This window comes from Harpia harpyja, chromosome 23 (assembly GCF_026419915.1).
Source record: "Harpia harpyja isolate bHarHar1 chromosome 23, bHarHar1 primary haplotype, whole genome shotgun sequence".
In the NCBI taxonomy this organism is placed as follows: Eukaryota; Metazoa; Chordata; class Aves; order Accipitriformes; family Accipitridae; genus Harpia; species Harpia harpyja.
The window spans coordinates 4,842,310-4,866,258 of NC_068962.1; the positions used below are offsets into that span (position 1 = coordinate 4,842,310).

The 23,949-nt window shown below is 44.0% G+C and overlaps 1 protein-coding gene across 2 annotated transcripts in view; it reads right to left on the reverse strand.

The window, feature by feature from the left end:
- Positions 1-16,762, reverse strand: part of PLXNC1 (plexin C1) — a 71,760-nt gene extending 54,998 nt beyond the window's left edge. Inside the window, exons 1-4 of one of the 2 annotated variants that reach the window (XM_052774547.1) lie at positions 15,750-16,756; positions 5,506-5,628; positions 3,991-4,125; positions 1,870-1,970 (exon numbers count right to left, since the gene is read on the reverse strand). In XM_052774547.1, the coding sequence (XP_052630507.1) occupies positions 1,870-1,970; positions 3,991-4,125; positions 5,506-5,628; positions 15,750-16,703 (1,313 nt within the window). In that variant the 5' untranslated portion in view covers positions 16,704-16,756. Of the gene's footprint in view, positions 1-1,869; positions 1,971-3,990; positions 4,126-5,505; positions 5,629-15,749 lie in introns of both variants that reach the window. The other variant, XM_052774548.1, reaches the window with a different exon arrangement.
- Between the last annotated feature and the right edge of the window lie 7,187 nt (positions 16,763-23,949).

A 23,949-nucleotide genomic window follows, 5' to 3' on the forward strand; every position in this document is an offset into this window, starting at 1 on the left:
CTCTTTTTCTAAAGCTTTACTCAGAGCTCTCTCTTCACAAAACCAAATATTTAATGATGCTAACTGCTTAACAGTGAAAGATTATGTGGGTGTTGAACAGGATTCATATTATAGTAATTCATTTTTTCTCCAAAGGAGTAAATTATTTCTGTTTCAACCAGATGGAAACTTTTGGTGATTCCCCTCATAAACAGGGCATTTACTGACTAATAACTGTTATTCGCAAACTCTTTATAAGGTAATTAAAAGCTTGAAAAGCTTAGCACTGTAATATATACAGTTTCTAACAAGGTAGCAAAAGAGAGTTTGAAGAAAATACATTACAGAATAAACACCTACTCTCTTCCAATAACTACCTTTGCAAACACAAAGTAGCAGGTCTTCAGCAAAATCACCTTAACATTGAAATAATCCAAAATGGGTAGTATTAAGCTTCTAAAAGGTGGCTACTAGTGAATTCCTCAAAAATTAATCTTATAGCCACTTTTGTTTAATGTTTTAATCACTGATGAACTGGCATAAAAGAAGATTTACACTGTTGGCATCTGATGATGATACAAAGTTGGGAACGTTACCATGCAGAGGAAGATGAGAATATCACACAGGAACACTTGGATAGCCTTGAAATGGGATGACATTTCAAAGCATAAAGTACAAGAACATGTACCTAGAGCAATAAAAATCTCACAACCCATATGTGTTATAGACTGGAAACTCATCAATTGGAAAGAAAACAAACAAAGAGAAGGACCTGGGGGCATTCTTTGATCATGGATGACTGTGGCCCATCAATGTGATGCTGTCATGAAAAAGATCTTTGTGATCCCAGGACACACTAAGTAAGGTGCTTCCTGGACAGACTGATTAAACACTATTGAGCAAGGCACAGCTGAAATCTCTTCTGGAACACCATGACAGTCCTGGTCATCCTTATTTTAAAAGGATACATAAACTTCACAGAAGGACTATTGGAGTCGAGTTAAAGGAATGTCTTATGTGAGAGAATCTTAGTGAAGTTAGCAGTTTTAGCACACCAAAATTAAAGTGAAAAAAGACTGCTTTCACAAAAACATTGAGGAGTAAGTGTGAAGGAAGGGGGAAAACCTATTTAAGCCAAGGCGATGTGAGCACCAGAACAAATTACTATAACCTGTGCATGAACACGCACGTGATGAAAATGAGCAGACAGATTTTAACCAGCAGAAAAATGAGACTCTCAGATAGCCACACAACCACGGCAGGGAGGACAAAAAGCCTATCTAAATTTAGGATGGTCCTTGATTAGTTTATGAGTAGGTTTACATGATGTGGTTGCTTGCAATTGCCAAGTCTAGGCTTGATGACCCAGGAATTTCTCCAGTCCAGGCCAAAGACATACAATAGCTTTCAAACCTGCTTCAAAGAAAGCAGCAAAACTAATGACTCAAATGTGAGGATGAAGTGTTTAGAAAGAAATTCTCCTCTGGCCTAAACCAAAGGCAGTGGTTCCAAAGCAAGGAACTATGAATACTGTAGACAACTGAGCACTCTTTCCCCGTTCTCACATGCAAGATGCTCCCAGCTATTAAGATGCTTCAAGCATGAGTATACAATTTTATCTCTCAATCAATCTGGAATTGTAAAACTACAATAATTTCTTCTTCTTAGCCCAACATATATTTTATGGGTAGATCTCAAAAATCTGAGAGTTAACGTAGTCTTTAAAAGGTGCAGAGCTCCCTTTCACATGACTCACATTTATGGCTATGATTGATTCCATAAAAATTCAGTAGATACAATCTTGATGCTGAATAGCCTCAAGCCAGTCAAAATGTACACTGACTAATAATGCATTGCTTTTATATGAAAGTCTAAAATACCAAAAAATACCTTTCATTCAAAGAACACCACCCACAGTAGGGATCCTTTGCAGATAAGCATTCTTGCTCGGAAACATATCTACCGCAATTTGCAACTGGTATTCTTCTCACCTAAAACCAAAGAATGCAATAACATACTGAATTAAAAGAACCTCCATAATCAGGGAAATTGAGGGTTACCATTAAAAATCCGAGAGCAACCAAGCACAATCCCTTTGGGGAAGTTTCCTTATGGACTCCCCTCTGCCAGAAGACCTTTGGATAGAAATAGGCAGCCTATTTTACACACGCTGTATTTTGCCATCAGATGATGAAACACCTCTGACAATGACAATTTGGTTCTACTACTCAAAGGCCAGCATAGACAGATTAATGCAAGAAAGACTGATTAGCATAGATAACAATAGAAAGGAGGTATATTTTACAAATAATGCTCTGCTTAGCAGAACACCATTTTCGTCTCATCAGAACCAAGATTTTTAAATGATTGATGAAGTTGCATCCAAAAATGCATGCGCAAAACAAAATGCATCTGTGTTTGCATCACCATGTCAGGTTACTGCATGTGCACACTAGAACAAACGCATGCAACTACTTAGCATGCATGAAAATGCCATTTCAATAAGTAAATATAGATAATTGTGGCTATATTGTATGTAGCTATACTTGTACATTCAGCTCGAATATCCTAGCCAGCCATTTTCAGAAAAGGAAAGGAAAAAGAAAAAGAGAAAGCTGATTACAAATACTGAATACAAATAATGTTATTAATAACAATGTTAATTAATAATCTTAGTAAGAAAAATATTCCTAATTCAAACCATTTTTTTACAAATTTGCAAGAATTAAAAGTTCCTACATTTTGTGAACAAGGATACATGGCTCACTGCAAAACTGTATTTACTGTTTTTTCCAGCCATATCTTGTAAAATTCCATTTATCTGAAGGTGTGTGAGATAATCGGTTCAGTACCAGCCAACACCACAGACTATCAGCAAGTTAAAAAAGACAGTGTAGAAGCCTTATTTAAGTTCCAAGAGATGATCAGAGAAGCATTTATTCCTAAAAGCTGTTGTTCCTCTATAGCAAACTTGCTCTTTTACCAAAGCTAAAGAAAATTCAAGTCTTTTCTTTGAATATCTACATATACTTTTGAATGAAATTTTTATTCCTTCTGCATTTGTGATAGATGGTTCGTATCAGTCAGGAGTTCTCCTACTAACTTACCCACTCTCTCAGACGGCAGGCTAAAATGTTATGTTCACTGCTGGAAAAGCGATTTTATTGCAAATGAAGGTAATCAAGTGTGGGGTGAAATCCTGTCCAGCTAAGATGGACAGCCAGCCCTTATATGTTTTCACTGCCATCTTCCCTGCTGCTGGTGAGACAAAGGAATTTGCTGAGTTGATGCTCAGCAGCCCTGCTGCAGGATGTGCTGCAACAACTGCACCGGCTCCTGGGAGCCGCTCTCTGCTTGACATGCAGCTCTGACACGTTTGCTCACATGCAGTAGTTCCCAGTGATTGCTGAACTCCTTGGCCTCACTATGCATACACATTAATCACTTCTGAGTGTGTTTTTGGTTTGGTTTGGTTTTTTTAAGGTCTATGCCTAACTGAAGACAATGAGAATTTTATAATTTATTTCAGCAGAACTAAAACTTCAAATCCACCTCTCAAATTAAGAGCTTTCTCCCCCTTAGAAACTCCATGACTGACTAGCAAACCCTGGCCTACCAACACCTGGATTTCTAATTCAGAGGAACTCCATCTCCAAAGAGTCTACAAGTTTTGTTTGCTACCTCCAAGCTTGATTCTGCATGATGCCTCCAGGAAAAGGAGAAAGAAAGACTCCCTCGACAGAATGACATAAAATAAGCATGGGATTAAGGGTGTTGCTAGATCATAGCAACAGTGGGTAGCACCATGACAGTGGAAGCTCTTCTGAGCTCTGCAGAAGTGCAGCCCAAACTTAGACAACATAACTAGGTATTAGATGTAAAGTTGGTAACTGCAGTTTGGATATTTAAGGTCTAACTCTGACCCAAACTGATGCTTCACTTATAAAGTGGCAGAAATCCTTAAAGCAGTAGTTCACACAAACTTATTATTTTATTTAATATTGTGCTTACCTTATTGGCAGAGGACAGATAGATGTAGTTATTATCTACTGGATCAAGTCGAAGTTTGGGAAAAATGGGGGTTTCTTCCTTAATTTCATATAAAACCTCTGGGCAATTAGATTCCATATGCTCATTAAGAATAGCCTAAAACACATGAAATCAAATTATTCACAAGTCCTTTTATTGATCAGTCAGCATTTTAAACAAAAGCCTAGTTTCAGCTACATCAGAGCTTCTGAGATGATTTACTGAGCCCTCATTCAATTCACCTACTGCACTGGCTCTCACACTGCAGAAAGATGGAAGAAAAGATCACCAGAACAGAATTTCAACAAAATCCAGGCCAGACACTTTTTGCACTGAATCTGGCACTGGTTTAGTGTATGAAACGTCCCTCCCACCAAATACGTTCCTGACTGACGCAGAAACTCAACGTGGAAGAGACGCCTATATCCCAAAGTCATAATGTGTTAAGTACTCTTATGAATGGAGAAGAAAGTATTAGCCTTCAGAAAACAAATTAACATCCAGACACCCATAACGTAAAAACCACGCAAGTTACTGACAATTGTATTCAAGACAGAAGTTTCTCTGTGGCTTCTGTAAGTACACATCTGAGGTGGTACTTCTTTTTCTTACCTTGCCCAACTCTACAGTTGCCCACCACCCTTGGCACAAAATTCAAGAGAACCGGAGACCACAGAAACTTTATTTTGCAAGTTAATAAGAACACCAACATTGATATAAGGGTTTCCATAAACATGATTAAACAAGGGAGATATGTTCATGTTCTCCCCTGTGCTAAGCAGACACGGAAGACTTCAAGCTCATTTTTCATTATCAAAAGCACAGTGAAATCAAATGGGCAAAAGCTTTTCAAGCTCTCTACTATAGTCCTCTCCAACTGCTTGCTTAATAAAAACAAAAAATGAGAGTCATGCTTTTCAGTGTAGACAGGAAATGCACATTCTTGCAAAACCCAGAAAAAAATTAAAGCATAAAAGACATTTGACTGGATGGTTGAAAAGTTTGATAATGAGAAAAAGTGACTTTCACTTCCAGGTGATTGATTTAAGTTAGTGTAGGTCAACTATTCAGAACCTAAGGCAAAATGAATCCTGACTTTTCTATCGGACAGCTATTCACATCACACAGACAGGCTAACAAACAAATAAATACGCTTCCAAAATCTAACAATATTTAATATTTCTACTGGAAAATCAAAGCAAGGTAGGAAACAAAAGACAGAGTGACTGAGAACTCCACAGTCCATAAATTGATACTGTGGGCATTAGCAGTTTAATGAAATGTTTCCATAAATTTTAAGCAGGGTACATAATTGCTTTTGAAAGTTATCTTGCTCTCCAAGTAACAATACAGCAGTTACTTCACAAACAAACAAAAAAGGAAGAGATTCAGGAGGTTATATCTGTTTATAATACAGTGCCTAAACCAGGAAACATTTAGCCACTTGAACACAGCAGCAGCTGATGGAGAAGGGAAGAACTGCCACACTCATCTTACCTTCAGTAACTGTCCATCATCTGTTCCCAAAAAGAGAACTATCTGATTCAAAACAACTGTGCCATAAACAGCCACTAATCCAGAGTGAATCAAGGTAGGTAATTTCTTGATTGATCGTGCCTCCTGAAAATCAGATATAAGAGAAAGCTATTACAAAATCATTCACCTATACTGCAAAACATTAAGAAAAAGAAGAATCCCTGGAAAGATTCTCAGAGAACTCAACTTTAGACAATATTTTGGGTAACATTTTAATTCTGACACAATTTCAGAGCAACATATCATTGGAAATGGCACATGAAACTACTTCTTTTTTTATACATGGCAACTGGTCACATCTGTGATAAAGATTACATCTACCGCAGCTAAATCACTGACCTCAGCGGGAAACAGACTTGGCCTAACAGCAGCAAGTTACTTTGCAACAGAACTTTTCTTTTTTGAGGACATAATGCCCTGGGCTTATTCTGAATTGCCAGTTCTCAATGAAGCCATGCTTTGCCATCACCTGACTGCACCTACCATGAAGGCTGCAGATACACTCAGCAACCACTTTCAAAGGCATGCAAATATTCTGGAGAAAGGAGGCACTTCAAACACATGGACTCTTTTTTTTTTTTTGCGTGCGTGTGTGTGTGTCAGAAAATGAGGAGCTTCATCCTCCCCTTTCTGGTTTCCTGCTTTACACTAAAGGAAGTTGAGACTTGCGTATTACATAAATATAAAACTGAGATAAAGCAGCATAAAGTTCATGTCAGGGAGAACATAAATGTACCTGCGTGAACTTTAAAATCAACATGTTACCTACAATTCTCTGCCCAAGCTGGAGGAAGTTAAGTGACAAACACGTGTAAGCAGCTCATGAAAGAAAACATCATGCAGGAAATCTCAATATCTTGTCGAAGGAAAAACCAAACCAAATAACCCCGACTGTAGATGACCAAGTGCTGAAAGTAAGCCCTGATGTGCGAGAATAAGGTCATTCACCAGGTGAAAGATGTCTCTGCCCAGACTCCCTACAAGCCCAGATATCTCCCTACCAAGCAGTATCTCAGTTTTGCAGTCCCGTAATTGCTTTAAGTCAATCTCCATGGCAGATGCTGCCAAAGGTGTGATGCCACCTGCTCTCCAAATGGGTCCAACCCCAGCCAAGCTCTACCTCCCCTTCCCTTAGTATAATGCTTTCCAGTGAGCTTGGTTAAGGAAACGATGTGCCTAGAAAATGGTCTGTAAATCCATCTACCCACCTACCTAAATTTTCATTTGAGTCATTCTCCTCATCACATGAACATGTGGTTGCACAGATGCCAGTGCTGGCACTAGGGCACAGCAGGCATGGGACGTGGGGGGAAGAGCTCACATCGGGCCATGTCCTTGGGAACAAGCTTACAAAGCCCAGCATCTCAGCCTCAAGGGCGGATTCCTAAACCTACAGAAACCCTCTGAACGCGAGAACCTATTTCGCTTTAACGCACAAGTCAAAGTGTGAGAGTGGACCATTAAAACTGACATTTTGCAGAAAGGTGAAGGCATTTCTCAAAAGTTATGAAGTGAATCCATAACACAGTAACAGCTGAATTCAACTCTTGCATGCTAGGATTCTGGCTTAACCCCAAAAAGTCTTTCCACACAGAAATATTTTTTTTCTGAACTGCAATCCTAAATCAATTAAAATCTTTTTCAGTCATCTGAATTATTTTAATTAGCCTGCAAGAACAGCTACTTAGAGTAAAAGAAGACTTGATTAACTTTCATATTTAAAGATACTATTTTTTTTCATGCAGCGGGAAGACGACACAGGAACTGGCATGTACTTGCACAGAACTTCAGTAAAACCTACTTAGGCATGAGACTCCAGTACCATGGAGATCTGTTTTAGATATGGGGGGAAAAAAGTGATTGCAAGCATTTTAAGGTGGAAAAAGTTAACTCACTTTTTTATTAGATCAGAGGGTAACAAACTCCAGCACAAAGGAGTAAGGAGGTGAAGCTTCCAGGCTTTGATTTCCATCAGAATTAGAATTTTTTTTTTTTCTGCAGTGCACCGTATAGTAGCATAAGGAAAACAAACCGCCTCGCAGACTCTGTACAATAAGATCACAGAAGAGGGGAGGACTCACCCAGCCTCTGAAAAGCTTTGCTGCCAGATTTTATTTTGACCCACATACTAGTAAAATAACTAGTGTCATATCAGTGCATCCTCCTCATCTGACTGAAGAACCAATACTGACAAGTGTGGAAGCCTCCTCCCCTCATTCTGTTTGCTAGAGGGAGGGTCAATATGACATTGAGCTAATACAGATAAGAAGAGGGGAAATTTAGACGGTGGGAAGTCACAACAAAAATTGCCTTCTCTCTTTTGCAACCTATTTCTCCAGCTTGCCCATTCCCTCCAGGGTGCAGCTGCTGCTTTCACCCTTCTGTCACCCCTTTTCCATGTGCATTTATTTTTTTAACAAGCCCTTTTACCTCTTTCACTGTGACTAATGGGGTTACAGCACTGTAGGGCCTTCCCAAGCTTTTTCTTTCACAGCTAAATCCATCCTTAAAATGCATTTAGAGTCTAAGCTTCCTTTATACTTGAAGAGTCAGTCATCTCCACCATCATCTATCTGTTGATCCTGTAACATTTTTGGGCTCATACAAAAATAAGAAAAGCAAAAGAGAAGACAATGCTGCTCTAGAAAACCTTTCTTTTTTTTAATGCTTCAGTTCTACCCTCTGTTCTATTCTATAGTCCCCCAAAATTTTCACATGCACAGGTAATCCTAGGGAGCTCCTGAATTAACCTGTATTTTGCTTTTAAGTTCACCTCCCGATGCTGTTTGGTTATTGGCATGAAAGGTATTTATACTCATTTTCTATTTTGCATCTCATTTTCAGATTTATCACCATATGATTCCAGCTGCAGCAACCATATTCACACTGCTACTTTCTGTCTTGATTTCTTCCTGATTATTCTACATTGCGTGCCTCAGAGGGAAGAGCAGCATTTTTAGCTCACGCAGCACTCAACATATTGCAGCTGGCCAAAAAGTAAAAATAAAGGGTTTGAGCATCAGAGTGAATGAACAGATGCAGCTATACAAAAGGACACAAGACTTGTGAACAGTGTATAGCAACAGTCAACACTGGAACAACACATAGATGTTTTTCCTAGAGGGGAAAAAACTTCTGGAACCTCAGTCTTCTTTCTTAACTTCATCACCCTTCAACTTCCTGTATCGATTTTTATTATATCAGAGGGTAACAAACTTAAATATTGGTTCATGCAGCGAGCTTTTATCAGGGCTAAGGAACGAGGAGATGAACTGTTCCAAAATTTTATTTTTATGAGGTTTTTTTTTTTAATTTGTTGCACTGCATAGCAATGCTAGGTGGACAAACCATCCCAGGCGAGCAGACTGCAAAAAATCAGGGAGGATGGCCACGAAATCAGAGGGTCTTCACAGAGACCTTGCAGAGGCAAGGTCCTGAGCCTCATGATGCAAGGCAGGAGGGGCAGTCAGGAGCTATGCTTGAGCAAGGGGGTGATGGGGACTCCTGAGATGGGGGAGGCTAGAAATTCGTGACTTCTTGCAGCAGCAAAAACACTCCTTCTCCGCCCTTGGATCTGAGTTTACAGAATTGATAAAGTGCCCTAATACCAATGAGGGAGCACAAGCTCCATTACAGAAGGCTTTGAAACCAACTGACCTTGAACAGAGCATTAGCAGAAAGCAAGAGGAAGTGGTGGGTGACCTTGGTTGGAGATTCCCTCCTGCAAAGGATGAAGGCACACAACTGCTAAACCGTCATGCTATTACAACAGGTTTCTTTTTCTCAGGGGCCCCGATCCATTACATTGCAGAGAGACTGCCAATGACTTTCCATTGCTTGGACCACTACCCATTGTTGCACATCCACGTGGACACCAAAGACATTGCCTAGTGCAGGTCAGGACTACAGAGCTCTCCGGGCAAAGTGAAGGAGATGGGACCCCAGGCTTTGTTAACCCTATGGGGTCAGTGAAGCATGATACTCTTCTGGATTTGCTACTCACAAACAAGGAAGAACTGACTTGGAGATGTGATAATCAACAGCAGCCTTCACCGTAGTAACTACGAAATAATCGATTTCAGGATCCTGAGGGTGGTGAGGAAAGAACAGCAGAGTACAGAGCCAGAGCCCAGGCTTCAGCTTCTTCAAGGAACTGGTTATTGGGATCCCCTGACAGGCAGCTTTGAAGGGAAATGGAGGTCAGGAAAGCTAGTAGGTCTTTCAGAACAACCTCCTCCAAGCACAAAACTCAGGAAGACAGGCAGACGTATCAGGAGATGGCCCCTAGCTAAGCAGAGAAGTCATGATTGAACGACAATGCAGAAAAACAGTATAGAGGAAGTGGAAGCAGGAAGAGGAGGTGGAAGCAGAAACAAGCAACTACAGAGGAACTGCCTGGACATGTAGGGATGGTGTTAGGAAAGTCCAAGCTCACTTGGTGTTGAAACTGGCAAGGGATGTTATGGGCAACAAGAAGAGCTTCTACTACCACATGAGCAATGAAAGAATGAACACTGAAAATGTGCACCAGCTGCTGAATAAGTCAGGTGATTTACTGACAGTGGATGCAGATAAGGCTCTGAATTCGCCAGCAAGGTCTTGTGGTCCTTTGTATCTACAGAGTTCAAGGAGGAAAGGAACTACCAGGACTGGAAAAGGATTAAGCCAGGGATCTCTTAAGAAATCTCAGCTTATAGAAGTCCCAGGGGAACAAGATGGGATCTGTAGGAAGATGCTGAGAGACTGTCTGATGACACTGCTAGGCCATTTTCTCATATTTCAAAAGTTGTAGAGATCAAGGGAAGTCTCCAACAACTGAATTAAGGCAAATACTGCACCCATCTTCAAAAAAAGACAAGAAGAATGACCTGGGGAACTACACATTGGTCAGTCTCACTTTTTCCCTGGGAAAACCATGGAGCAAATCCTCTTGGAAGCCATTTCTAGGCACAAGAAGAAGAAAATGACCGGGAAAAGCCAGCACAGATTCACCAAAGATAAATCATGCCTAACCAACCTGATTGCCTTCTATGACGAAATGACTCAATTTGTGGAGGAGGGCAGAACAGCGCATGTCATTGACTTTAGCAAGGCTCTTGGCACCATTTCTCACAGCATCCTTGTACCCAAGTTGAGATGTTACGATTCAGACAGTGGGACTACTGGATGGGTGGAAAAACTGGATGGATCATCAGGCTCAAAGGATATTGGTTAACAGTTTTTACTCTACCTAGACACTGCTTACAGGTGGAGCTCCTCAGGGAACCTATCCTGGGACATGTCCCACTCAGTATCAGTGACCTGGAGGAAGACACTGAAAGCTTCTGGGTTAAGCTTGCGGATGACAACAAAACGAGTTGTCATGCTTGAGTGCAGGGCTGCCATTCAGAGGGACCTAGATAGGCTGTAGAATGGGCCAACAGGAACCCCAAGAAACTCAGCAAGGACAAACGCAAAGTCCTGCACCTGGGATGGACTAACCCCTGTACAGACTGGGGAGCAGCTCTGCTGAAAAGGACACAAGGGTCCTGGAGGGCAGTAGGCTAAACAGTGTATCCAGGCAGCAGTGAAGGTTAACAGCATCTTGGGCTGTATCGACAGGAGCATAGCCAGATCGAGTGAGGAAAGTGATTAATTCTTCTTTACCTGGCACATGTTCGATCGTGTCCAGGATACTGCACTCAGCTCTGGGACCCTCAGTACAGCATTGATCTTGATAAATCAGAGCGAGTTCAGCGGTGGGCCACTGTGACGGTCAGAGCCCAGAGCGCCTGTCCTATGAGGAAAAGCTGAGGGAACTGGGCTGGTTCAGCCCACAGAAGAGACAATTTCAGAGGGACCAGAGAAACAGAGCCAGGCTCTTGACTGAGGTGTATGTGTGACAACAAGGGATGACACAAACTGCAACAGGGGAGGTTTCTAGTGGACGGGAGATTAAAAAAACATCACTATGAGGACAATTAAGCAGAACAGGTTGTCCAGAGAAGTTGTGCAGTCCGCATCCCTGGAGGTTTCAAGATCTGACAGGACAAAGCCCAGAGCAACCTTGTTTGATCTCAGAGCTGACCCTGCTGTGAGCAGGGGGCTGGACTAGAGACCTCCGCTGAGGTTCCTTCCAACTTGAACGATTCTGTGATCCCAAGAAAGTGAATCCTCTGTTCAAGAGCCCCCCAGGCTCTCAAAAGTTTCTGCTAAGAACACCTGGCGAAGCCAGATGACTAAAAGCAACTCTTCTTCTTACTGACAACGTGAGAGTTTACAAGTCTCCTATGGCTTACTTCTCACACCAAACAGGGATAAACTGAAAATTCATTGTAACCAGACAGGAATATTCATTCGAGAAATATTAACTCTAGAAATCTGTCAAACATCAGATGAAATACTAGCAGTCTGGTTTCTGAAAAGAAAAAGAGAACAAGATTTGGCAAATTCACAGTTATTAACTAAGGAAATTGTGAAGAAGATGCGCTTACGTACATGCAGGTTACATTAGCGAGTCTATTAACACATACACCTCGACAGTGCGTATAAGTAGATATAAATCAAAACTAAGAGATGTGTGGATCAGAGGAAAACAAGCTGAATACAAAACTGCAAAATGATTTCAGAGTAGTTTCATCTAAGACACCACTTGCCTCTTGCTAGTTACGGATCTTGTCTCTGGGAATCCAGCATTATATATGTCCAGAATAAACACATCCAACTAGGACAAAATGCTTTGTGCACACTACTGCACAAAACAAAACCAGAATTAGCTAGTTCTCGTAACCAGCAATTCCACAGAATTTGTAGCAGTCACATATTTTTTGATAAAGTTGGTAAGCAAAGATATTAAAAATTACTAATTTTCAACGACAGACTCAAATCCAGCATTAAAACTTAATGCAAATGTCAACTTTGGCCTAAGTAGCAATGCGAGGCTAAAGAGATTACACACCTACAATGAGTTCCTACAGGATGCAGAGCAATTTGGTTCCAATCCAGTGAAGTACTCAAGTTCATGCTTAACTTTAAATGCATGGGCATGAAGATGATGGAACTACTTATATGCCTAATGTTAAATATGCCCTTAAGTGCCTTACTGGGTTAGGGCCAGAAAGCTCAGTACCTTACACGAATGAGCTTAGAGTAGAACATGCAGCAGTAGCATAGCAGGGATCTCAGGACCACAAATACCTTGGGCTAAGTCCCTCTTGCAGTGCACTATTGAGAAGCACGGTGCCGACACAGTGCAAATACAAGCAACTGTTTGAGTGCAGACAGGTAAGAGGATGTCTTGCCTGAAGGTAATCAGAATAATTACAGAAATCTGAAGAATGACAAGATCAGAAGGAAAACAAACTGCCACTACTCCCTAACATACTCTAACTATAAACTGTATTCCTGCAGCGAAAAAAAAAATCATATTTTCATTCCTACATAAACTGACAGTCTGTGCCCGTGATCCGTGCACCTCATCACATCACGCCTGAACTCCAGAATTCAAGAGTACCCAGCAAAGACGACTGAGACTCGCAGCACCCTACAACACATTGCATCTGCAATGCAAAAGCGAGGCTGACATTCAGCATGGTCCACCCGCCACAAACACTGTACAGGTCTTGCACTCCAGGCAATCACAATGCTGCAACACGTTCATTTGCTCAGTACCAACACTGTCTTTAAAAGACTGGAATTTAAAGCACACATAAGTACTGTTACTTGCTGCCATTCATACTTATCGTGCTACAATAAACTCGTAACAGCTCCGTGCTATGAGGCACTCCTTTCTGGCCAGAGCCACTGCTAGCTATTGCACACACTTCTCCTACAAGCTGCACGCTGATGGACGTTCTGCACGCCATCTTCCTGCCACTTCCGAAGCCCACACACTTCGGAGTCCAAGAAGAGCATATTCCACATTTGCAGGGACTCCCATGATTGGTGAGAGACAGTAGAAGGATCTGGTCTAAAACAACCCAGAAGTAGCAGCATATGGGCCTGTCATCTCCAAACTTACTCTGCAATAGCGTAGCCTAACCTTCTGTAGTATAACAAACAAATTAAAGCTGAACTACATGAATTTATTTCTGTGTTTATACACCATAAGCACATAGAATTAGCTTAAAAAGGGAGCCTAATTAGCCATGTAATGTTATAGGTCATATTACTACACAACACCCAGATGTCCTCCTATCTCACAAAATATTAAAATACCACTTCCCTGTCAGTGGTAAACTGTATTTATCGTGCCAAAATATCATGATTAATGACATCACCATAGTTAAGGACAATGTTAAACGAACAATCCTTTTATTCATCTTTAAAGTTGGGGTTCTTCAGCATAGTACCCAAATATAATCTACTTTTCCAGGAGGGACGAGCCTTTTGGGACACGAAAGTAACTTTGCAGTCACACGAGTCTGATCTGAATCAGACCAATCTTTAAACAAGTGGATCATTGATTTTTAATGTTCAGGCACTGGGAGGCAATGGGGACAGGGGATTGAGAGGAACACTGGTCAGACAGGAATACCTGCCTCACCTTACCTGCATTATGTTACTCTATGAAATCCATGAGACTCTTCTGCAATTTCTAGCATGGGGCTTTGGAAAGTGTTTATAAAGGATCTGCTGCCCAGGGAAATTTCTCTTTTTTTTTTTTTTGTTTTGCAGGCTCGGAAAGCACCTCGCAAAGAAACTCCATGAGCAATTAGGAACAAAGAATACAAATTAAAAATCCAACTAGCAAATGGGTATTTTGGGATGAGGATGAGACTTCAAATTCATTCAGCAAGTTTGCCTTGTGAGAGCACAGAAATCATGCAGTAAGCTATAAACTGGCACTAGAAATCAAAGGATTGGCTCAGGCTCCGTTGCAATAGTTTCACTATTTACTTCAGCACAGTTGTTTCACCCACATATGGGGTTCTCATTCATAACTACATCCTCTAACACTGGCAATAGACTCGCAACTTAGTAGGGAGATGAGCAGCCTGAATCACACATGCCCTCTGGTAGTTTGTATTTGGAAGCATCTTGACACTGTGCTCTGCTATGGGCTAGATTTGGGAAGCCAAGGAGCGACAGTAAATCTACCACAATTCTTTCAAAAAGTTTCCAACAAACTCCCATCATAACACAGCAAGGATTCAGGGTTTAAGCTGCAAAGTCCCTGGATGGTGGGGGAACTGCAAAAGCCCAGGGCTTGCTTTATGATGGCTTGTTTGATCCCCTACGGTTCTCCCCGATACTTTTCATGTTGTTCCTTTTGCCACAGCTCTGAAAAGACTTCTGAGTGTGACTTAAAAGCATGAACAGGCCTTGCAAAAGCACCTTCTTCACCTGAATTACATTTTTAGCTTCTTGAATTTCATTTTTAGTTCTTTACTAGCTACCAAGGCCACAGCAAAGCCGGCAGCCTTGCCCATCCTGTCCTCCATGTGCCCAGCTCACCCTCAAGAAGAGGAAGGAGCTGAAGAGAGAGTGTTACAGAAGTAGGTGACCAGGGGATCTCCATGGGATACCACTGCCTGTGAAAATGTAACCACCGCAACAACGAAGACTTATCGCCTATTGCCGTCTGCTGTGCATATGGGTTTGGGGGGGGGGGGGGGCTGCTGTGAGCCCTCTTGCGCAAGGCCAATCCTGGCAGGTTTGGGAAACACCTACCGCTGAACAAGCAACTATAAATAACTAGTGAGCAACGGGGATAACAACGCGCACAGCCCAGTGCACAGGAGTCAATTTGATGGGCTTTTTTTCATTTCTGATGTAGCTGCAATGACATGAGATGTGAATGCACAGAATAAGGTAGGAGATGTTTTATCTAGGCTGTACGGAAAATACAATGAAGTATGACTAATCCTTGGCAGATAAAGGGCGCACTGAGTGAGGAGCCCTAGACTCAGGGTTGACCCAGGATGCCCTCAGGTGTTCCCTCAGACACGTCTTCCCTGAGATGTAGGCGGGAAGGACACTCCAGGATCTGGTAAGGGATCAGCTTTTTAGAAACAGAAAGTGCTGGAGAAACCACTAGGGCTGATGGAGCCAGGGCTGGTGCCCAAAGCCTGGCGCGGCTCTGAAGTTCTCTGCGAACTTCAGGTGCCTTCAGGCCAAGGACACCCCACGAGTCATGCACAGCGACACCAGCCACAACAACAACAACAACAGCGTCAAGAACGGCGTGCAGGGCAAAAGCTTAGCAAAACGATGCCCAGACTTACACAGCTCTTCCCGTTCATGACGAAGTGCGTGGACGCGCAGGCTTGCTCCTTCACCTCCTCCATCCCGAAGATGCAGACGGCGGTGGTGTTCCAGGCCGTGATGTTGTGGCTGTGGTGGAAAACGCCCACCCACCAGCCCTGCTCACCCCGGCGGACGAGGCTGGAGGAAACGATGAGGCTCCTGCACCCGCAGTCCAAATACACGTGCCCTTGCAAAGTAAGGCCACCCTCCGAGGGCTGCAGCTGGCGCAGGACGGCCATGCTGGGCGGCTCCGTGCCATTGCCAAACTTGGCCTTCAACCCGTAGTAGGGAAAGAAGAGGCGATCCCCCCACTGGAGCGCGTCGACGAAGTGCAAAGGCTCCTCCTTGCGCTTGATGATGCCCAGCTCCTCCTTGGACTCCAGGTTGTCCATGCTGCGCACCGTGATGACGGTCGCCTCGTCCGACTCGGAGGGCTCGCAGTCCATCCGCAGCCTGTAGGGTCTGGCCGAGTAGGTGGCCGCCACGGCCAGGTACCAGGCGCCGGCCAGCTGGAAGACGACGCCGGCGGTGGAGCCGTCGGGCAGGCAGCTGACCACCTCGCTGCGGTTCAAGCGCTGCCGGTAGGCCGGCTGCTCCCACACCTCGCAGGTACCTTCCTTCTGGGTCCAGCCGGCCAGCAGGACGCCCTTCCCTCCGGCTTCTTCGTAGGGCAGCAGCAGGTTGCTGCGCACGCCGGGGGGCTCCCCGCAGCCCTGCCCCGCCGCCGCCGGCACCACGCGTCGGCGGGGCCGCAGCTCGGGCCGCAGCTCGTAGAGGCAGCTGCCGCCCGCCACCAGCACGCCGCCGCCGCTCACCTCGATGTTGTCGATGGGGGCCCCCGGTAGCTCGAAGCTCTGGGGGCCGCCGGCGCCCGCCAGCGCCGCCAGCAGGGGCAGCGCCCAGCTGAGGGCGGGCGGCGGCGCCGCCGCCATGGGCGCGGGCTGGGCTCGGCTCGGCGCCGCGGGGCGCCTCAGGCGGCGGCGGCGGCGGCAGCGGCGGGCGGCGGGCGCTGCTGCGCCATGCTGCGCGGAGCGGAGCCGGGGGGGGGGGGGGGGGGGGGGACGGACGGGAACCGGGCGCGCTGCTGCCGCCGCCGCTTCTCCCTCCGCCGCGGCCGGGCTACGCGCGGGCGGGGAGTTCCTCTTTCGGGGCGGGGAGGAGGGGGTGCCTTTATAGGAGAGGTGGGCCGGGCTCCTCCGGGAGGGCTGCCGTGCCGAGCCACCTCGCCGCCGTGCGCCGCCGCTCCCCCCCCCTCGCCTCGCCTCGCCTCGCCTCGCCCGCCGCGGGAGCCCCCCTCGGCCGCCGGGCTGGGCCGGGGGCGGCCCCTTCGCCGCGGCGTGGCGGGACGCGGAGGGGGGAAGAGACCCGCCTCGCCTCGCCTCAGGCGGGCCGCCTCGCCGGGGCAGCGGTCCCTCCCGCAGCGCCCCGTCACTGACTGGGGGGGGGACCACGGACCCCTCCGGGCACCCCGCTGCACCCGGGGGCAGCGCGGGCGGGGGGTGAAGGCGCTAAGCCCGGAGGGGAGCAGGCCTGTGGAACGGTCCGCGGGTGGGTGCGGGGCGTGGGCGCCGGGTCAGGTGTTGCTGGGCCTCTGCAAGCGTGGAAACCCGGCTTAGACCCGTTAAAATACTCTGCGTCACCGTCCCGCCAAGCCCGTGGCGCGGCCGGGCGCTGCCGCCGTGAGCGGGAAGATTGAGGTGTCAGATCTCCAGTTAGAAATCTCGGGGTCTTGCCTGAGGTAGAACAAAGGCGCTGGGTTTTTCTCCCCGGTTCAGCAGGACAAAAAGCCCCTGCCCTCTCCAGCTGTGCCGCTGCTGCGAGATGGACGCCCATCCAACGCGCCCCGTTGAATGGCGCAGCTGATTTACTGTCTTTCCCGCTGGGTCGTTGCTGGTAGGGGCTCGACAGAGTGAGAAGTAGAGCCTGCGTGCTCAGCTAACGGTAAATTGTCGTTTTGCTGAATTTTAAATGCAAAGTGGGTTTATGAAAGGTTGCAAAGGTGCATTTTAGTGTTCTCTCTTGGGTGTCTCTGGAAACTCCGGGTGAGGACGGGCATAGGGCCCATCGCCGCTCTTACTGAGAAGAGGACGTGATGTTCAAAACCGAGAGGCCGTCTGACCCTCCATTTACGCTGCTTTTATCTTAAAGTAGCTTTACAGCTGGAATAAGTGGAGCTGCAAAAACCAGAACAAAAGTAACCTCTATATAAATGAGTCAAGTGCAACATTTTCAAGTAGGATGTGAGACGTAGGATAGCAAATTTTTATTATCATTCTCCATTGCTGTACCCAGCGGCAGTTATTGTGCAAGAATTGATGTTGCTCTGGTCAGCAAAAATATTTGACCGTCTTGCAACAATCAGCGTCTAGGACAAGTATTACTGTGAAATTCAGAGCCCTCCACAACTCATGTGCTTCTCTCTTGTACACTGACTCCAAAATGAGTCCAAAATCTGCAAATGTAGCAGAGGATGTGAAACAGAATTGTTGCGCAATTTTTCTTCTCGACAGATGCAAAGAGATGCTCTACATACTAACAAACACTGCCTGCAGCTCCCCGTGCAGGACTGAACTTCTGGTCAACACGTAAGCAAAGTAAATCCTCATGCCAATATCACCAAAATAGATTGTGTACAGAAGTGCAATTTATACAGCCTTGCAAAGGAGGCTGAACATGTCACGCTGGAGTGCATTATACACTACCTTGCCTTCCAGCTGCTTTTCAGTGTAAATATAAAGCTCTCAGTGATCTATGTCTTGCTCGCAACCTATGAGGCTAACCAGGAAAGCACACCAACCTCCTATCTGCAAGATATGTTTGGTCCTGGCCACAGAGCATGTCCAGCAGTAGGTCTCCTTCTGCAGACATCCCTTTGCAAAATCACTGAGCTCTGCATTTGTTGGCTTTCAGGACTGACCAAATGGCCTGTTTCTCAGGCTTTATGTCTAAAATAAGCCATGTGTACTTCACCAGATGACTGATTTGGTTAAATGGCTGAGGCCAGGCTTATTCTAATCTTAGAGAACAGTGACGGATCGTAAGGCTGCAGACTTCTCTGACTGCCAAAACAGCAGTGTTCTGCTTCAAATTTTGCTTATTCTAGGACCTGGGAAGTCTGGACTGCGTACAGCTGCTGTCACAAGAAAACGGTCTAGTTGTGTGGGGTAGCAGGTACTACCACAGTGGGATGAGATGGGATGGGATGGGATAGGATAGGATAGGATAGGATAGGATAGGATAGGATAGGATAGGAGGTTGCACCCCACCTGTCCCAGGGACAGCCATCAGAGCCCAATTCTGCAGACTCTTCCCTTCCTGCGTCATTTTTCTGTTTCTGTTCTTTCCTCCCTCTTCCCAGGGAAGCAGTAGCTTGGACCAGAGCCTCATCTTGCAACATCTAATTTTGCATGTGCTTCTGGGAGCTTTGCACTGAGAATTAGTGCATGGTCGTGAGCAGTCCAGTTCTTGAAGCAGCAAAGTATTCTCAATTCCTTTCAAAGCCCCTGAAGTAAATCGGAGCTCCTATCTCTAACTCGTCTTTCCAGAGATACCCATCAGGATACTGGAAGAGTTGAGCTTCTACTGATGTTATGGAAATAGAAAGGGAGGCTACAGGTTTATTTTGTAATGCTGCAGAGTATAATATTTGTTATTAATACAGCATACCAGAAAACACTGCAATCAGTTCATGACTGAACTGATTCCAACATGAACTGGTGTTCATGTTGGAACTAGATGATCTTCAAAGGTCCCTTCCAACCCAAACCATTCTATGATACTTTTAGAAAAACTAAGCAGACAACGGCAAATCGTCTTGCTGTATTTTCTTGGCTGACAGTTCCATGGTTGGTGATTTTATCCTATTGTTGCACTGTGGTTTATTTTTCAGGCACTGAAGGAAGGGCAAACAAGGGAGTCTGTCTGTTAATGTTAGACTTTACAAGGCGTCGTTGCTGCCTAACTCTGGCACTCCAACCAAAATTTCTGAAAAAGCCAAGGAACCAAATTGAGCTTCCTTGGCTATCCTAAGCAAGCTTTATATATTTCAGCGGGGCGTATGAGATCTGAAGTTAGAATGTGAATCACACCAGGACTTGGTTCTAAACGTACAATTTAAAGAGCTCTCATTTAGATCATCATCAGTGTTAGGCAGAACACATCCTGAATTAACTTATGATTGCTTTCCCACTACAGTTCATCTGCCTGCTTCCCTCCTCCTTATTTCTCATCTGCATGCTAAATTTCTCTGAATTTATGACTCCACAGAGAATCTGACAAAATATTACTCCATAAATGAGATTTATTTTTATGTTTAATTTATTTAGCTTAACTTTGTTATTTTCCCTGTTTTGAAGCTCCAAGCCCAATTAAGGTTTGATTTGATTTGTTTATTTAGTGCATGTGGTTACTTTAGCTTGGTTCTGAAATGTTTTTTCTTGAAGGGTAAATAACCTTCTGTTTACAAAGTAATAATAGGTAGCATTAATGTTAACATGCATTTTATCCTCAGTGTAATACTTGAAATAACTGCTTTTCTCATTATATATTTAAGTCAATTTTGTACTGTAACTAAGTGTTAACAAAATAAAAAGGAAATGCTGGGCAGTTTTTCAAAAGGCTTTGCTGAGAAGGATTCCTTTCGTGGCAGAGTAAGTGCTTTTGAATACTGAAACTGAGTTTGCAGATTTGGATTTTAGTTCTGCTTTCCAGTTTTGTTTCTATGCATTGTTTAATCTAAAAGTTACTGACCCTTCTGCATTTTTCTCGGTGGTCTTCACAATGAGGAAATGGCAGATCCAAGAACAGGCACCTTTGTGACCCTTGAGAGGAAATTCCAGTTGCTATTGCGAAAAATGAGCAATTAACTGTGAAGGCTCTGCAAACAATGCAACTGAAGGAAGAGGACATTGACCTGAATTCGTGAATGTACTAGTCACATATTTGCCTGTATTAAAATATTGACAGGTACTAATACTTTCTGTATTGTGGAAGGGAGTGGGAAAGAAGGGAGGGAGGGAGGAAGAAACAAAAGAAGGAAGAAGGTTTTAATCCTGTCTCCGTTATAAATGCTATAAAAATTTGGATAAGAAATCAGGAAACCACAATTTTGTATGTAAAACACATTTTTTTCAATCACATTATGTTTCCTTTCTTTTCAAATGTGATATTTTTGAGATACGGTAGGGATGTTACAGAAAAGGAACTGAGGAATATACACAAAGGACAAATATAGTTTGCTCGTCTTTACATTGAAAAATGTTCATAATCTAAACCAAAGTGACACTGAGAAGGTTAATTTTGTATCAGAAACACAAGCAGGAAACCTGGGCTTTAGTTGATCTGTGCCACAACATTCCTATATAATATTGGACAAGACAAATCTCTCTCTGAACCCCACGTTTGTCTCCTCTGTCTATGAAAGAAATAAAATGACTTACCTTTCAAGGAAGCTCTGGGAATCCACACCAGTAAGGGCATTATATGCATGGGAAATAAAATCACAGGATTACAGGAAGGCACACATGCCGTACAGGTAACATCATAACTGAAAATAATGGGGTTTTATCCTCAGCTTATCTAAACTTCCAGAGCTGATACATATCAACAGCTATATTTTACCTAGTATGTATTTTCTTTTCATTTTATTTATTATAAAAGTTCATCCTATGGCATTCAGCAAAATAACGTCTCCGTGAATTAACTAAGAGGAATGAGAGTTGAACAATATCAATCTCCCTTTTTTTTTTCCTTCACAACTGGTAGGGTTCATGGGTGGTGCCGTCTGGCTTGTACCACACTGGACCAGAATGGTGCAACTGGACAGTAGTGGCCAAAGCGTGGTAATATACCTGAAACTTTTATTTGCTGGTGTATTTGCATCTGCCATTTGGATGCACACAAAGAATACCTGGCACAGAAGGACTTCTGGATGGGGAGCTTTGCCTATAGTCACTTGGGGACAGGTTTAGTGTATCAGTGTATCTTGCCAACATCCAAGGCAGTGCAGAATAAGGAAGGCACAAAGGTGTCTCAAAACCATGGTAGGTCACTCCATCCTCTGTAGGCATGCACATTGTTTCATTTTTCTGGTGCTGTCTGCGTGTGAAGGAAAAAAAACCCAGTTGGAGTAAAAGGTGCCAGGGCTTGAGCAAAAGAAAAGCTTTGTGAGTGTGACGAGAGGGAATGTGGAGACACTATGAGGATAATGCTGGGGATTACTGAGGGGAAGAGGTTGAACCACGGAATATGAGAAAGGATGTGAGGCAGGTGAGGGGAAGGGGACAATATCTTTTTAGATAAGAGAGAGCAGAGTGTAGATAAATCTGGAGAGACGGCTGATAACAGCCAGCAAGGACTATGCTGTTGTAACTCCTTGGGGATCTGTGTGGGGTGGTGTCAGCTGTAGCCACCAGCGATATGTCCGTGGGCTCCAGGGAAAATGTTACTTTGCTGGAGCCCCACTAATGTGTCTGAGGCACTTGCTCGGGGAGATGCTCCCTTCTGATGAAATGCTGGAGCTATATGCAATGCCTGGGCATCTCTGACCTAGCAGAGTGGTCTGGATGCTGGTTAATGCTTCCCGTCATGGGACCAGCACGTTATAACCAAAAGACTCAGCCTCCAACTAAGCAGGGCTGGAAATTTAGGGATGGGTTCTGACTATCAGAATGTGGTCCTTGAAAAAATTTTTAACAGGAGCAGTGAGTACAGAGATGCTTTTAGAGTGGAACTTCATGACTTTATGGTAGGGGAATATGACATGGAAACCCGCAGGATTTTATGACTTACAGGGCTCCTTCCAGTGCTTTATTCTTATGTCAAACCGGCCAGGAAGGGTCGTACCTGGTCTTACTCAAATGCTTTTTAAAGTGACCCAAGCTCTTGACCTGGCTGTGTCTTCAGCCAGTGATAATGATCATGCAGTGGAGGGGCCTAAGATCTAGAGCGAGGTGTGAAGCAAGAGCGATTTTGATCAAATGAGAAAAGGGCAAATGCTGTATGATGAGCCAAAATACAAAATAGAAACTTCCGCATCAAGTCAGTTCCTCAGGATGAGACAAACACGCCCTGAGTAAAACAAGGACAAATTTAATCTGCTGCATCTAACTGTGCCAGTAGAAAAGGAAAACTATCAAGGAACTGTCCTAAACTCCTTTTCATTTTTCCCCTTTGCACCTTTACATCTTCATCCAAAGGCTTGCTAAACCATTTCAAACAAAATCTCTTGGGTCAGTATATTTGCTATTTAAGCTGTCTAAACCAGCCCATTCAATTCGAAAGAGGCAGCTGTAGAAGAGCTCGTGCAGGTTTTTCTGCTGGAAGTTCTGAAGGGATGATAAATTCAAGTGGACGGTTGTGATGCTAAACAGCTGGGTATGGGCCAAGAAGTGGTAAAGGAAATGGTGGCTGACTCCTCAGGAGTCTGGGTATGTCTCTGTTAATGTCCTGTTGATGGGAACTGAGGCTGCGAGATGCGTACATCCCTTTCACAGATGCCTTGAGTGTTTCTTAATTTACCTTTTTATTAAAGACTCATCAGCTGTCATTAAAAGCGTCTAGCACAAAATCACCGTAGTACTGTCTTGCATCAGCACAGCCATTTGCAGAGTCACCATCTGCCTAAATCCTTAATATTGTCCTATCTCTGGCACCCTTCTTTTATTCAGTTTTCTCCTCGCCCTGTTCATTTCTAACAAACGTAACATTTAATGGATATATGAACAATTTTTAATGGATTAGTTTAGCAAGAGCTTTTTAAAAATAGAGCTTTTTGCACCTGAATTCAAGAAATTTTCACCTAGTAGGATTTGAAAAGCCAGTGTCATTCCACTAATAAGAACCTTCAAATCATAGAAAAGTTAAAATGCATGCTAAAATTTGATCATCGAATTTATTTCAAATTAAGCTTGGAATACTCACTTGAAATTGAAAAAACAAGTGCTCAAAGTTGGGAAATAAGATGCTGTAATCTTCCTCAGGGACAAGCTAAATGAATGACTGCTTTAAAGAGTAGCCATCTCAATTTTAATTACAGAACTGTATTGTACAGAACATATTGATATGCTCCAGGATTAGAAGAGGTTCTGAATGGATCAAGTACTGTTCATTTCCACCATTCTTTTCTCTGATTTCCCAAAATGATACCAATTTTGTGCAATCCCACTGCAGATGTGAGTA